At 28.5% G+C, this 13,840-nt stretch overlaps 1 protein-coding gene across 1 annotated transcript; it reads left to right on the top strand.

Annotated features, from left to right (window-relative positions):
* The first annotated feature begins 547 nt into the window (after positions 1-547).
* LOC129960985 (slit homolog 2 protein-like) lies at positions 548-6,851 on the top strand. The gene is made up of 4 exons (XM_056074768.1): positions 548-634; positions 1,258-1,938; positions 3,819-3,967; positions 6,649-6,851. The coding sequence occupies exons 2-4, from the start codon at positions 1,277-1,279 to the stop codon at positions 6,795-6,797; spliced, it is 960 nt and encodes a 319-aa protein (XP_055930743.1). The 5' UTR covers positions 548-634; positions 1,258-1,276; the 3' UTR covers positions 6,798-6,851.
* The last annotated feature ends 6,989 nt before the right edge of the window (positions 6,852-13,840 follow it).

The raw sequence follows: 13,840 nt of genomic DNA, 5'->3' as shown, positions 1-13,840 counted from the left end.
TTTATCAGCGAAAGGTGATAAAAGACGCATCTTAGAAGATGGAATTCCTACTCTAGCTTTAGGACATTATAAAACGCTCTTAAAAATTAGTCTAAATGGATAAATCTCTTAATATAAATACAAACATCATCAATTTTAATTATAAAATTTATTTTGAAGATGAATTAAGTGGAAAAATATGTAACGTTAAATTTTGTCGCGATTCATTTGAATTATGTAAAGGATATAAATTTTTGATCTTTTAAAATTAATTTATTTATATTTGCAACAGCTTGGAAATTTAATCAATTTAATTGAAGATAAAGAAATGAAAAAAGTTTAAATTTGAGTTTAACAGAATTCGTTATGAAGAAACTCTTTTGAAAATGTTTCTTAATAAACGAATACCTTGAAAAAGCTCAAAAGTTCTAGTTCTCTCGAAACTACACTTTAAAAAAAATAAAAGAACTTGAAATTGGTACAGAATATCCTCTAAAAGAAATAAAAACCAAACGGTAATCTGTTAGCTAACTCTTTATCTTCCTGTTATTACATAAATGAGAAAATCAACATCTGTTTTTTTTTCAGTCGCATATAATATACAGATTTTGTTCCAAGAAAAATCTCTTTCTTCTTAGAATAACGGTATCTAAAGGTATGTGTTATTTATCCTTGACTGCATAGTTTTTCTGTACTTTTTAGAAATTAGAGCATTTCTTCTTTTTTTTGCTATTTATTATAACCATAGAAAGCATTTCATAACTAGTTGAAACTTTAGCAGATTATAATCTTCAGATTCGCCACAGCATTTTTTATAAAATTAAAATATATCTATATATTCTTTCTTATTAGAGTGATTTATATATTAAATTGGAGCAACTTCCTTAGTTCCTTTCTAATTTTATGTTATAAAATTATTAGTAGACCTCGAGATTTAGAATCTAAATTAATTTTTCTTATGATATATGCTTATGAGCAAATAAATAGTGTGATACATTACTTTAAAAGTAAGCTTATGAAAATTAAAGCTTTTATGAAAGGCATTAGAATTCTCCGAAACATGACAATTTGAAAAAGAAAAATTTCAATTTTATAAAGTTACGGGTTAAAGTTATGGGTTATGAATGTGATGCATTGCTCTTTTTATTTGTATAATGTTTTATTTAGTTTTTATTAAAAAATTCTTCACTTTATTCCTATATGTAGTATTTATACATTTAAATTTTAATGAAATTCTTTATTACATTTGAAATGTTTATTTTTTAAAACTTCTTACAGATCCTGATAGTGTGTCAAAATGTCACTTTCGGCTGTTAGTGGAATTATATTTAGCTTGGTTCTCGCAGTTCACTGTGAAAGTCCACCATGTCCACCCGCTGAGGATATTTATCCCTGCTATTGTTCTGGTGACCAATGGCTCACATCTGTTGGATGTGAAAGTTTAAGCAGCCTTGATAAAGCTTATCCTGCTATAAAAAACACCAAAGGTCAAAATATGTCCTTCGCATTTTGGAAATCAAAATTAGGTGATATTCCATCGAATTTCTTTGAAGGTCATCAGTCAATCAGTTTGCATTTTGAGAACTGTCAAATTGGATCTTTTGGATCTAGGCCTTTTACGGGATTAGAAAATACGTTAAAAGACTTGTTCATATATGGAAGTGTGGATAAGAGAAAAAAGGATTTAGAAAGTTTTCCTCTTGGTCATCTGAGGAAATTAGAATCGCTTGCATTCCAAGCAAATGACATCAAGAGATTAGGCAACGACTGGTTCACAGGAGGCCCTAAAACTCTGGAATACTTAAATTTGGAAGCCAATGACATCGAAGAGCTAGGAGATAAAGCCTTTGCTTCATTAGTTAATGTGCAGCAAATCTGGCTGGGAGATAACAGTTTTAAAAAAGTTTCTAGATCCATGTTTCCCCGACCCGCAAACAATCTGAAATTGCTTGAAATGAGGTATGAGTTTATGTTTAATCCTCATCTAAACTGTTTCTGTTATTCGAAACTAAAGATCAGATCTTACAGATTATATTTCTAATCAGTTTGAAAACACTTTTGATTTACATACAACATATTTACAGATATTCATAACCTATTCGAAATATTCATATCCACAATAGATTTTATTGGATTGTGACAAGGAGAATTAAAAAAGAAAAGATTTGTTCTGAATATTATGAATAATATTACAGAAGGAGGCTTTAGATTCACATTAGATACGCAAATTCCTTTTAGCTTGATATGTCTCTTCAATGCTAACTTTCCAATGGGTGCGCATAATTGAGATATACATTACAGCAAAACTCCGCTTATATCCTTTTACATTAGGGCGATATGAAAGTATGGCTGGTTATTTTCGACGAAATGTTAGTCAATATTTGGAATTCGATGCGTTAATAGAATTCTATGAATATACTACTTGCATTTCAAAGACATGCGCGACTGTTAAGGATAATTTTTGCTGTATTTTTCATTTGTTATTTAAAAAAAAAAAATAATTGTTTTAATAATAATATAAATGCAATCAATAATTACAATATTCATATTTAGCTATAGATAATAGCTATTTAGAAGGAAATGTCTGCCTTCTTATGAAAGAATAAGTTGAGCGAAGAGCGCTTATCTCTTCACAAAGCGAGCTGAAGCTACAAGTAATGAAAAGAAAAGCATGACTAGGTTTTGAAGAAGTGAAAGAAGTGTCATCAGGTGAAAAAACGATGCAAACCTGTCAAATTGACAACCGCATCAGAATCGCTAGATTTAGCAGAGATTTTTCCAGAAATTGATATTTTGTAGCAATCAAAGCATATTTACACGTAGTACAGCTATTCAACGAAATGAATATGAAATTGATTTTTTATGTGTGAATTTTAATTGCCTTTTTATTTTCATATTGCTTCTATAGTTTTGTGTTGTGAATGCAAACATTTCTGTTGACATATTGGCAGCTTCATTTATTTCATTTTCACGTCAAGCAGCTAATTTTTTAATTACTTTATATAGATTTTGTGTTTTAGGATTATACTTTGCCCTTTCCTTTTTACATAAAAATTGATTAAAATAACTATAACTATTAAACCCTTACCCGATTACAACCAATTTTTATAATTAAACTTTCAAAATTTATATTTTATAAGAATGTATCTAGAAAATACTCGCGATTATTCATACTGGTAAAAAATGCATGCCCACTGGAAAGTTAAACAAATTTTTTATTAATTAGCTTTAAATAGCTAATTTTCTTCTACTTTAAATGTATCCATAACATTATCAAAGAGTATCTGGTGCAAAATCTACATTTTGGGAATGCAGTTTCACTTGCATACTGTTTAATTAAATTCTGAATTAAATATTTACCGTCCATTCTGAAAAACTACAATTATATTATATTATGATCTTATTATATTATTTACACACACACACACACACACACACACACACACACACACACACACACACACACACACACACACACACACACACACACACACTGTCCACCTAAAATGGAAAAATAGAAAATTCCCAGAAGATTGTATTCTAACTACTACACTTGAGGGAAAAATTGTGAATAATTAGTAAAGTATAGAGTCAATTTGTAGAATAGAAAAAGCAAAATTTTTATAGTTCAGGTTAAACTAAATCAAAGCAGAACAATTCATTTGTAAATTAAGCGTAAATCATTATTAACTTTATTTTTAATCTACATGTATTTTTTTCAGAATCATCCTTGTCTTATAAAACAAAGTATTATATTATTTTCTTAATTTAAAAAAAATGTAGTTTTAGTTATCAGTTTAATAATTTATAATGAGCTCTAACAGAAACAATACCTTTAGCTTTAGCGGTTATTCTGAGCTTCCTGAGGATATATTTGATGACATGCCTTCTCTGACAAGTATAAATGTATCTGGAAATAGACTTCAAACAGTTCCTGAAGCTACATGGGGAAGAATATGGAGTCAACTTGATGAAGTATATCTTGAGCGTAAGCCTCATATTCATATAAACCATAAAGCGCCAAATTTTAATTTATAATCTTTTCTTTTAAAAAAAAACATTGTTTTTAAGAAGAAAATTTGTAAGCTCAGATAAATTTTATAAAATGCTTGAACAGTATTTTTTTTTAGAAATGAAGTAATCACTTATGAATGTTTGATGGTTAGCTATATATATATGAGCCATTTCTTTTGTAAGAAACTACCGATCTGTATTTACCAAAAGGAATAAACTTATGTCTAATCGTACCTCAGAACTTTCAATCAGAAACTTTGAATCATTTAATGGCGGTTTCTGTCAGTAGCGACGTTTTGCTCTGGAGCTAGAGCCACCATTTCGCACTTTGAAACCATGGAAATCTCAGTTTTATCCGACGTGCATCGCAGTGTTAAGCCAACAATGAATTTATATCATTTAGTAGGAGAAGGGCATTAAAATAATTTTAGCTTGTAGCTTCATACTGTCCAAATTCGCCACCGAGTTCTGTATCATAGCATTGACCTATTTTGCAGTTATTTTAATCGATTTTACTATTATTGAAAAAATCATCTTACCTTTCAAGTAAAAGGAGTACATCGGATTGTTATAATACTAACCGATTTATATAATCAAAAGAGATTCAGCTTTCGAAGGGAATATTTTATTTAAGTCCTACAAGCATTAGCGAACTCCTTGGAGTGTAACATTTTTATAAGCAATTTTTCGAAGATTTAATAATTGGTTAGGTAACGGACATAGAATCCATCCATTTGTAATCAATGAATTCTAAAAATAGAACTATGGAATGAAATTTGGAAATAATTCGAACAAAATGAAAACTTTAATTTAATTATTCCCAATTTATGAAGAAGAACATATTTAATATGATTAGTAAGCAATAAGAAATAAAGCGCAATGCATAAAAATGTAGGATAAAGCTGAACAAAGAAATTAAAAGTTGGAATCAGTGAAATTAAAATCTTTTATTAAGTAAATGTTTAAATTCTGTGAAATGTATAAGCACTGTTTCTTTACTGCACAGGTGTATCAAAAACGTGCCAAGTACAATAGAAAATAATCTTTTTTTTTTCCAAAATTTGCATCAAAGTAAATTTTTCAATGAAGAAAAAACTTTCCAACATACGATTTCAAAGTAAATATTTCAGTTTCTATCCTGAAATAATTAAAGAAGGGAATCTGTTTTCTTGCATGGACTACATCATCAGAGGCTTTGTAATGCTCTGAGAACACTTTTTCTTCTTGATTTCTCAATTTATTGCTATTTAAAATAGGCTTTTATTATAAATGGAAGCCTGCGAATTACCACTGTTTTAATTATTTCTAACAGCGATGTGCCAAATTATGAAAATAAATATATTGTAGTAAAAGATTTAATTTGAGTCAGTTTCTTAAAATAGAGTTTACTCTTGTTCTAAACAGCAATTTTGTTGAATAACAATTTGGCATCTTTCTTTTTTTAAAGCTTCTAAACATAAAAGGTTGAATCCAAGGAATTAATCACGCGATGTTTTCATTCTGAACCACTTATAAATTTTGCATCGTTTTCATCTTTGATAAATTCAAAATATGCAGAATTTTTATTTAGCTAAAGCTTATATTTTTAGTAAATTAAATCATACAGAATAGTTTAGATTTGTCTAGAACTAAATTAATTAATTCAATTTCAAACGAGAAACTACTGATAAAAACGTTTCTACGAAGAAAAGACCGCCGATGAGATTTTCCCTGAGCCGATGCTTTTCCAATCCATTCTGTTATACTCGGGAGATATAGTAAAAGAATGTTATATTTCAAAATCGTTTTAAATTTTGGAATATAACGGTTGCTTAGATCTAATTAATTATTAATAAAAGTACTCTACTCCTTTAGGGGGCCAAAGAAAGTTTTGAAATTGTCTTAATTGTTGTAAGTTTTAATATTTTCCTTGTGCAGTATTATATTTTTATATATGTTTTGATTGAAATAATGAAATCCTTCAGTGTTATAAGCTAATTTAAAAAAAAAAAAGAAATTCATAAATTGAATTGAACGTTCCTTTTTTCACCTAAGTGTGATTTTTCTCCCTGACATTGCTTCTTCATCTTATATTTCCTTATATCAAGAAATCTTCATAATTCAAAGGATGTTTTTTCATCGAAGTGTGATTTTTCTCCCTGGCATTGCTTCTTCATCTTATATTTAGCCACAGTACTCGCGGCTCCTCTTGCGTTTATCTGTTTTATAGATATATAAGAAAAAATGAAATGTATATCCTTTTACATCGTACAGATTTTGAATTCTTATACTGAACCACTTAGGACCTTAATTTGAATAATATCATTGCACAATTTTTTTAAAAAAATTATTAAAATTAGAAGAATAGTTGTATAGAAATGAAATTTGTACAGAAAAAGCTATTTTTAAAATGGCGTAAAAATAATTTTGTGTTGTTCTATCTTACAAGTAATGTTATCATTCTACTCCTTTAGGGGGCCATAGAAAGTTTTAAATTTTCCTTGTTAATTTTTCTAGGTATTAGGAAACATGTGTGCCAAATTTTGTTTGATTCTATAAAAGGGCATGGAATTGTTTGAGATTCAAACAAACAAATGGACCTTCAATTTTTTTATATATGTATTTATTATGATATGAAAGTTGCCACTAATTAATTTAAATCTGATTTGTTCACAGGTAACGTCGGATTTGTTTGCGACGAACGATTGAAGTGGATCTACCAGCGAAAGTTGCCGAAAATCATGACAGGTCGTTGCCCAACAAGTGACAACAGCAAGCTTAGTGGAAAGAATCTGTCTGAATTAAAACTTTCCGATTTTGAGTAAAATTACAAATCAGAATGTTATTTTTCACATGAATAAATATTTATAATAATTTAATAGTTTATTATTTTTCATATAATTATGTGCATTTCAGAAAGAATATAATAATTTGAAATGCTGTTATTTACATTCACATTAGACTTTCGTGTTGCACTTAAAATTCTTTCCTTTTCTATATTTAAAATAATGATAATCAAGATTAAATTAAAACCAGCAATGTATTTGAGTTTTAGAATAATAAATAAAGTGAAGACAGCAACTACTTTAGATGATGAAATGAAACCATTCTGTTCATATTTTGATATGGCAATTATTATTTTCAAAGTGGTCTCAGAAAATAAACCAACGCACAAAAATTATTGACCCTCACAGAATGTAGTGTTTTAAATTTGTAAACAGATACATGACTGTAAAAGTTGGCAATGTTAAGAATTTCTCTTATTGCTCTGAAAATCAAAAATATTAAAGCAGCAATTTTCATCAGTTTATTAGTAGAGCATCATTTAGAGAACCATTTTTTGTAAATTTAGAATGTCATTCGTGAGCTCCAATTTCTTTTTTCGATTTTTAAAAGCCTCTATTTATCATAATTTTCAAAAATGGAGAAGTATTTATTATTTTAGTCGATACTAAATGTTGATGCAACATAACTGATAATTAAATAATCAGGCATGGAGTTCTTTTTTTATCTTTTAATCTTCACGATGTTAAGGAAAGATTCAGTATCTAACCATTGTTGAGATTTCTTGAACCAGGACAAGTGGATGATACAATCCAAAGAGAAAGGTGGAAAGGCGGAAAAAGAGGACGTTTGAAAGTAATTTGAGCTATTATATATGTAATAAGAAAAGAATTTTCTAAAGCCTCATTTTTAAGTTCGGCATGTGTTGAAAAATAAGAGCTTGTACAACTCAGAAGCTAAAGTGAAGCCTGAGTTAATTTATAAGAAAGTAATTAGTTTTAGAATATGGATAAATTGACATTATTACTCGAAGATTTTATAACCGGCATTTTCAGATTGAAATGTATCAGAAAGAGATAGACTATGCCAAAAAGATAGCGAGAAAATAAGCGTTGTAAGACATTTTTATCGGTAAAGAAATAGATTTATCAGCGAAGAAAACCATTTGGGAGTTACATATTTAACACTTCAAGAAGAATTTTCGAACATCTTTTGAACACAGAAATTTTTATTAAAAAAGAAAAGCTACGAAGGGATATATTATACGAGAATTTGACAAAATAGACATTCCAGTAATCAAAATTTGTTTAAAAGAGAGAAATTAAGAATCAGTCAAATTAAACACTATCTCTGAACGGAAAAAGTAAAGAGAATGTATTTTTAGAGTTAAAAATTTGTATGAAGTGAGTGTATTATCAGTTGAGTATCAATTTCTTTTAAATGCATACAGTTATATTTTTAAAGATGAAATATAGGGGAGACTTGTGTACTCTGGGCCACCAATCTTTAATTGATTAATATTAAGTTTTAAGTTTTATTACTTAGTTAAATGCTTGACAACCATTTTGAAATTTGTAGATGAAAGCTGTGACAATTTATAAGTGAAAAACGGTTTTAGATAGTCTGAAGTAAAATTCTGCAACTTTTCTATTCCTTTGTTTCACAAGGGTAAACAAATACTTTTATTTGGATTCAAATACTTTTATTTATACATTAATTAGTACTTAATGTTACACATAATATTGTTTGCAACATTAAGTACTAATTGAAATGTTAAATAGGTCCATTTCTTTTTGGGTTTTTCAATAGAAGACAATTTGTAGAAAATCACATAGTCTTGTACTTAGGTCCACAGAGTTTCCTTGTACCTAGGACTATGCACTAGATGCAACAACATTCAATTTTTTCTGTTGCTATTTTTGAAAGTTTTACCATTATAAGTAGAGAAAAATCCTTAATTATCTAAATTATTTTGAAGAAATCAATTTTTATTTTTAAATGTTTTTTAAATGGAAGAAGGGAATATCTTGCTCAGGAGCTTTAACGTGATTGAATCATAAGAAATACGTTTGCTATTATTATTATTGCAGTTTATTATTTATCTTAAAAAACATGAGAATTTATAAAAAAAAGACAGTTTTTTTTTCTTTTTTTAAAAGCAAAAGTATAATTTTAAATAAGGTTTCAACCATATTTTAATCAAATTTTCAGCCTTAATTCCACTTTTTAACCCCGGATTCCTACTTTATCAGTATTCCTCTTTAATTCCATATTCATAATTATATATTTAGATGCTTAGAAATCCTGATGGAATAAAATAAAAATTCTGATTCAGATAATGCAACTGTGGAAGCAGAAGCAGTTTTGAAAGATCGAGTTCCAGTTTGGGATCGACAGTTTGGAATAAGTAGAAAAATACTGCAATGACTTTTACTGGAAATCTCATTCTGAAAATACGGAATTTGAAGGTACATATTCTAACTCATGTATTGTTTATTCTCTAAAGAAGAAGAGAATACCCACGTTCAATATCTTGTCCCTACCAGATTATCGAAGCGGTTGAAAACCAAGGAGATGTAGATTCCTCACAGATATTCCCTATAAAAAAGAAATTGAAGAGCAACAAGCAATTAGAACAGTCATAAGAAAATAGAACTGAAAATAAAACACCTGCTATTCAGCTTGAGGCATCCGAAGATTATAAGACAATGGTGATTCTACTGATTCCATTAAAGATATAAGTTCTACAATAGCTGTTATAATTAATACTGTTGAAAAAGAGAATTTTTGTTTAACAATATTACAAGGTAGAAAAACTGAACATTTTATATGAAGCATAAATAATAGATATTAAAGAGGGAAAATATAGTGCTGAATATCTAAAAACATTGCGTATTCGAAAAAGTTTCTGTAGGATAAAGAATTTAGAGAATGAAAGTATTGTGTTCAAATCGCACAAACAAAATCTATAAGTGCTTCAGACAAACATTATATACAGCTGGCATTTGGAATCAATTTTTTAAATTGTAATATTGAATAACTTATGACAATAATTATAATGTACTAATAATTTCTATTTATTATTACAATTTAAATATTTATTATATGATAAATAAATTTATTACTTAATATTATTTTTTTCCAAAATTTATATGTATATGTTAATTTTATATTCATTATCGGCAAAAATCTGACTCTCATGGAGTGACTTAGTATACCAGTTGCTAGGTGCAACGAGATCTTATACTTACAGCCATTTGTGGATTCTGAAGAAAATCTTCTATTAGATAGAATTTATTATTTTAAATATTTATAGCGATTTGAATTGGAAATAATTAGTATGACTGTGTGTTCATATCAGTTTCACAATTTTAAACTGTCAATAACTCAGTATTTGTACATTGCAAAAAAAGTGGGCCTAAATACACAAGTCTCTTTTGTATGTATATTCGCGTTGTGAAAATTATTTTTCGTAATTACTGGAATTCAGGTTTGACGTTAACTTATAATTTGAACAGGCTCTTATTTTTCCATGCTGTGGCTATAGGTGACGATGATAAAATATTATCTCAGTCAAATTACTTTTTAAAACTATACGAGTCCAAACTGCTCTTCCACGGTCTCCCTTTCCCAATCTCTGCCATTCTATTTGGCTTGTGGCTTTGCTTGTCGTAATTTGAACAAAGCAATCTCTGCTCTGGCTAAAAACTGAACGCTTTCCTTTTCGTAACCATGAAAGAGTAGAATATATCATTGAAGAACTTTACACCTGCCTACATTTTCAAGAAAAAATATCATTTCATCTATACATACAAAAGAAATTTGTAATTCAGAGCAAGAAACATCCATACAAAATAAATAAATAAACAACTGCAAATAAACCGGAGTGAAGATGAAAAACTGAAAAATGCCAAACGAGAACAGCATATGAGTTGAAAAGGGGAGAGAAGCGCTACGAATGCACAAAATGCTGCAAGTCAAGAAATAATGTGGAAAAGAATCATAAATCGAGCAAATGCAGAAACAAATTGTACAGCAATGCAATGAATGAATTAATTATGGCATCGAAGGCAATTAATGCGGAATGCTTGACAGTAAAATGGCATTTTCTATAAAAAATATCGTACAATATAATGAAAAGATACTTATTTCACCCCAAACAGTATAACAGAATAGTGGGAATGGAAATCAAATTCTGATACAAAATGGAAGCACTATATAGAAAAGTTAAAAAAAATGTATATCCTTAAAAATGAAAAAAAAAAAAAAAAAAACAATACAAAAGACATACCTCTTAAAGTGTTAGGCGAAAGTGCGTTGGTCGGATGTTTCACAACCACCGATAGACAAGGCCTCTGCGGCCTTCCGTGACGTCACAACGAAACGTGGCACTTCATTCCTTTAACGTTAAGTCTCTGCACGCTAGAGAGTCAAGTGAAATCACTTTTCACTTGTTAATACTATTTCATATATATCCATATCATGCAATTTAACACAAATATATTGTAGAATTCATTAATAATTAAAATGCAGCCGCTTTCCACATCACCCTGGAGGTACGGCGCTTGGTATGCATTATCTTTTTTGCATTATGTGCAAGGAAGATTTCCCAGTACGTGTATCTCCCCTAGATTTAAAACTATTTATTTAGGAAAAAATGAATGAAAAAAATTGTTGATGAATTTCAAAACAATTCCATACAAAATTGGTTTTATAAATATTTGCTGTGGCGTCAATTCCAAGTAAGCAATAAAAACAATATTCCACGAAACAGTATTCAGTTCTATTGATACTTCAAAAAATATCAAATAAATCTTTGAAACATTAGAAGAGCTTTCTTATTTAACTATATATTTTATCATTATTTTATAAGATATATCTTTACTAAATTTATCAAGTTTTCTTTTCTGTCCGGCTTTAGAAGAGCTTTTCAAACTGTCATTTAATTATTCAATAATGCATTGACTGCAGACCAATCTATAAACATTTTTTGGTTTATGTCTTGAAATGCATTCGCCATAATCATGTGCTTGTTCCTCATTCAGTAAATCATTAAAAATTATTTCTGCTGCTAAATGCTTTTGATTAGATTTCAAAAATTCTTCTTCATATATGGTACATAAGTTCTGAATTAGCCGGCCTTCTCTATAAAGAAGCCTGTTGTTCAAGAAACCATTTGCGGCCCTAAGTTTTTTTGTAAAGTAAAAAAAAAAAAAAAAAAAATACAAACATAATATATAATACTATTGCGTGTCTATTTGTTACATGATTTTGTTTTTGCTTTTAATTACTTCAGAAAAATTAAATTCCTAAAAATTTTTTTTCGATGATTAGTAAAACAAATGCTTTTAAGCTTCTTGACACCTTGACCAACGACAATTCTTAGTTACTTTTAATTTGCTGAGTTTAATTTGGTAATTTTTTATATCAGTGATTAAGTTGACATATTTTTAAATCTATCTTCTTTCTGTACAATGACAGTATCAATTACTGTGATATTTTTAACACCTAAATTCTTTTACTTCATCTTCTGTTATTTCGGAATATAATCTTTTTCTTTTTCGAATTCGTTTTTTAGGAAAATGTTCCGAAATATTCAAATTGCATCTTATCACTTTTACTTCGCTTAAAAATATGTTGAATATTGTTCTTAAATTTTGAACTACAGTTTTAATTTTACTGATTAATTTAAAAGCCGAACCGGAAACAACTATTTTTACTTGAAATAGTTTAATTGGTAACGTTAATTTTGGGCAATATTACAAACTATAGTATTAAGTATAAAATAAATGGTATTTCTTGTATTGAATCCAATATTTTAACTCCGGATACCGCTGTATTATAGTTATTTGCTTCAATAAATTCTTCTAGGACATTACAAATTTTTTTCAAACTGTGTATACATTGTTTTAACTGAATCCCATTTTGGCTTCCCAAAGGGTATCATATAATGGGTTAAGAGTAATATTTAAATTATTATTATTATGCCTATCCTCTACAACTCATAATATTTAAATCCAGCTCACTTAATCTTTTTAACAGAGGTTTTGCTAGTCCTTCTCCAGTCACATTGATTACTTTAATAAACCCTATAAACGACTCATTTATATTTAATCTTTTCTATTTAATATTTACATACCTAATAATAGCTGGAGTGCGTTTGTTGATTATGGGAAAAATCAAGATTATAATCCATTTGGATACTGCTGTGCGCGGAGGATTTTGAATAGTCTTTAATTTTGCTAAAGATTTCATTTCATAATGCAGGAATATTTTGTTCATTTGATCACTGTGCTAAATGACGCCCAATTCCAATTTTTGAACTTTTTATACTGTTTATATGATCTATTAGCACAAAGTCGTATTTACTAAATTATTCGATTAAACATACAAAAATTTCCATTATTAGGAGTTCCTATTATTTTCATGGTTTCTACGAAATGAAAGGTTATTACATGATAAATATAGAATCATATCAACAATTCTTTAAAACAGTAATTTAACAGGTATTTATCGTTATGTTATATAATAAGATTTAACTATGTAAACGTAATCATAGATATAATAGTAAACAAATTATGTAAACATAATTATGGCAAATATTATAATTATTATTGACAATAATACTGCCTAAATTACAGAATTTTATGAAATAATTTTTTTTATAATGCACTTGATTAAAATCACGAATAATGGATATTATCGAGCTGTTAAACTTCTAAAGTGAGAATAAATGACTTTTCATTTTGAAACATTTGCCATTACTTTAAAACAATTAAATGAGCTTACCCTACTATGCTGCGTCGGATAAAATCCTTCACGATGTATGACAGTTAACCATTTCTTTTTAAGTTCTTCCTCTTCAGGAAAACACTTACTCTTGGGTCATTCCAGTAATTTTCATTACAGTTTAGAACACAACAGATTAAAGGCTTTTGTATTCCTTATTTTTAGTAATGATTTTTCTTGCAAAAAAAAAAAAAAAAAAAAAAAAAGACGCTTCCTATCTACTTAACACAGAAGGACCATTGGCTAAAAATGGCGTGGGAAGGGGAGATTCATTTCTTTTCAGTAAACTTGATGA

This window comes from Argiope bruennichi, chromosome X2 (assembly GCF_947563725.1).
Source record: "Argiope bruennichi chromosome X2, qqArgBrue1.1, whole genome shotgun sequence".
NCBI lineage: Eukaryota > Metazoa > Arthropoda > Arachnida > Araneae > Araneidae > Argiope > Argiope bruennichi.
This window is presented reverse-complemented; position numbering and strand designations above follow the sequence as displayed.

Bases quoted from the DNA above. Each gene is read 5' to 3' on its own strand.
- LOC129960985 (XM_056074768.1), top strand. From the start codon at position 1,277: ATGTCACTTTCGGCTGTTAGTGGAATTATATTTAGCTTGGTTCTCGCA. The intron at 1,939-3,818 runs GTATGAGTTTAT...CAATACCTTTAG, and splicing joins CTGAAATTGCTTGAAATGAG to CTTTAGCGGTTATTCTGAGC. The intron at 3,968-6,648 runs GTAAGCCTCATA...ATTTGTTCACAG, and splicing joins TGATGAAGTATATCTTGAGC to GTAACGTCGGATTTGTTTGC.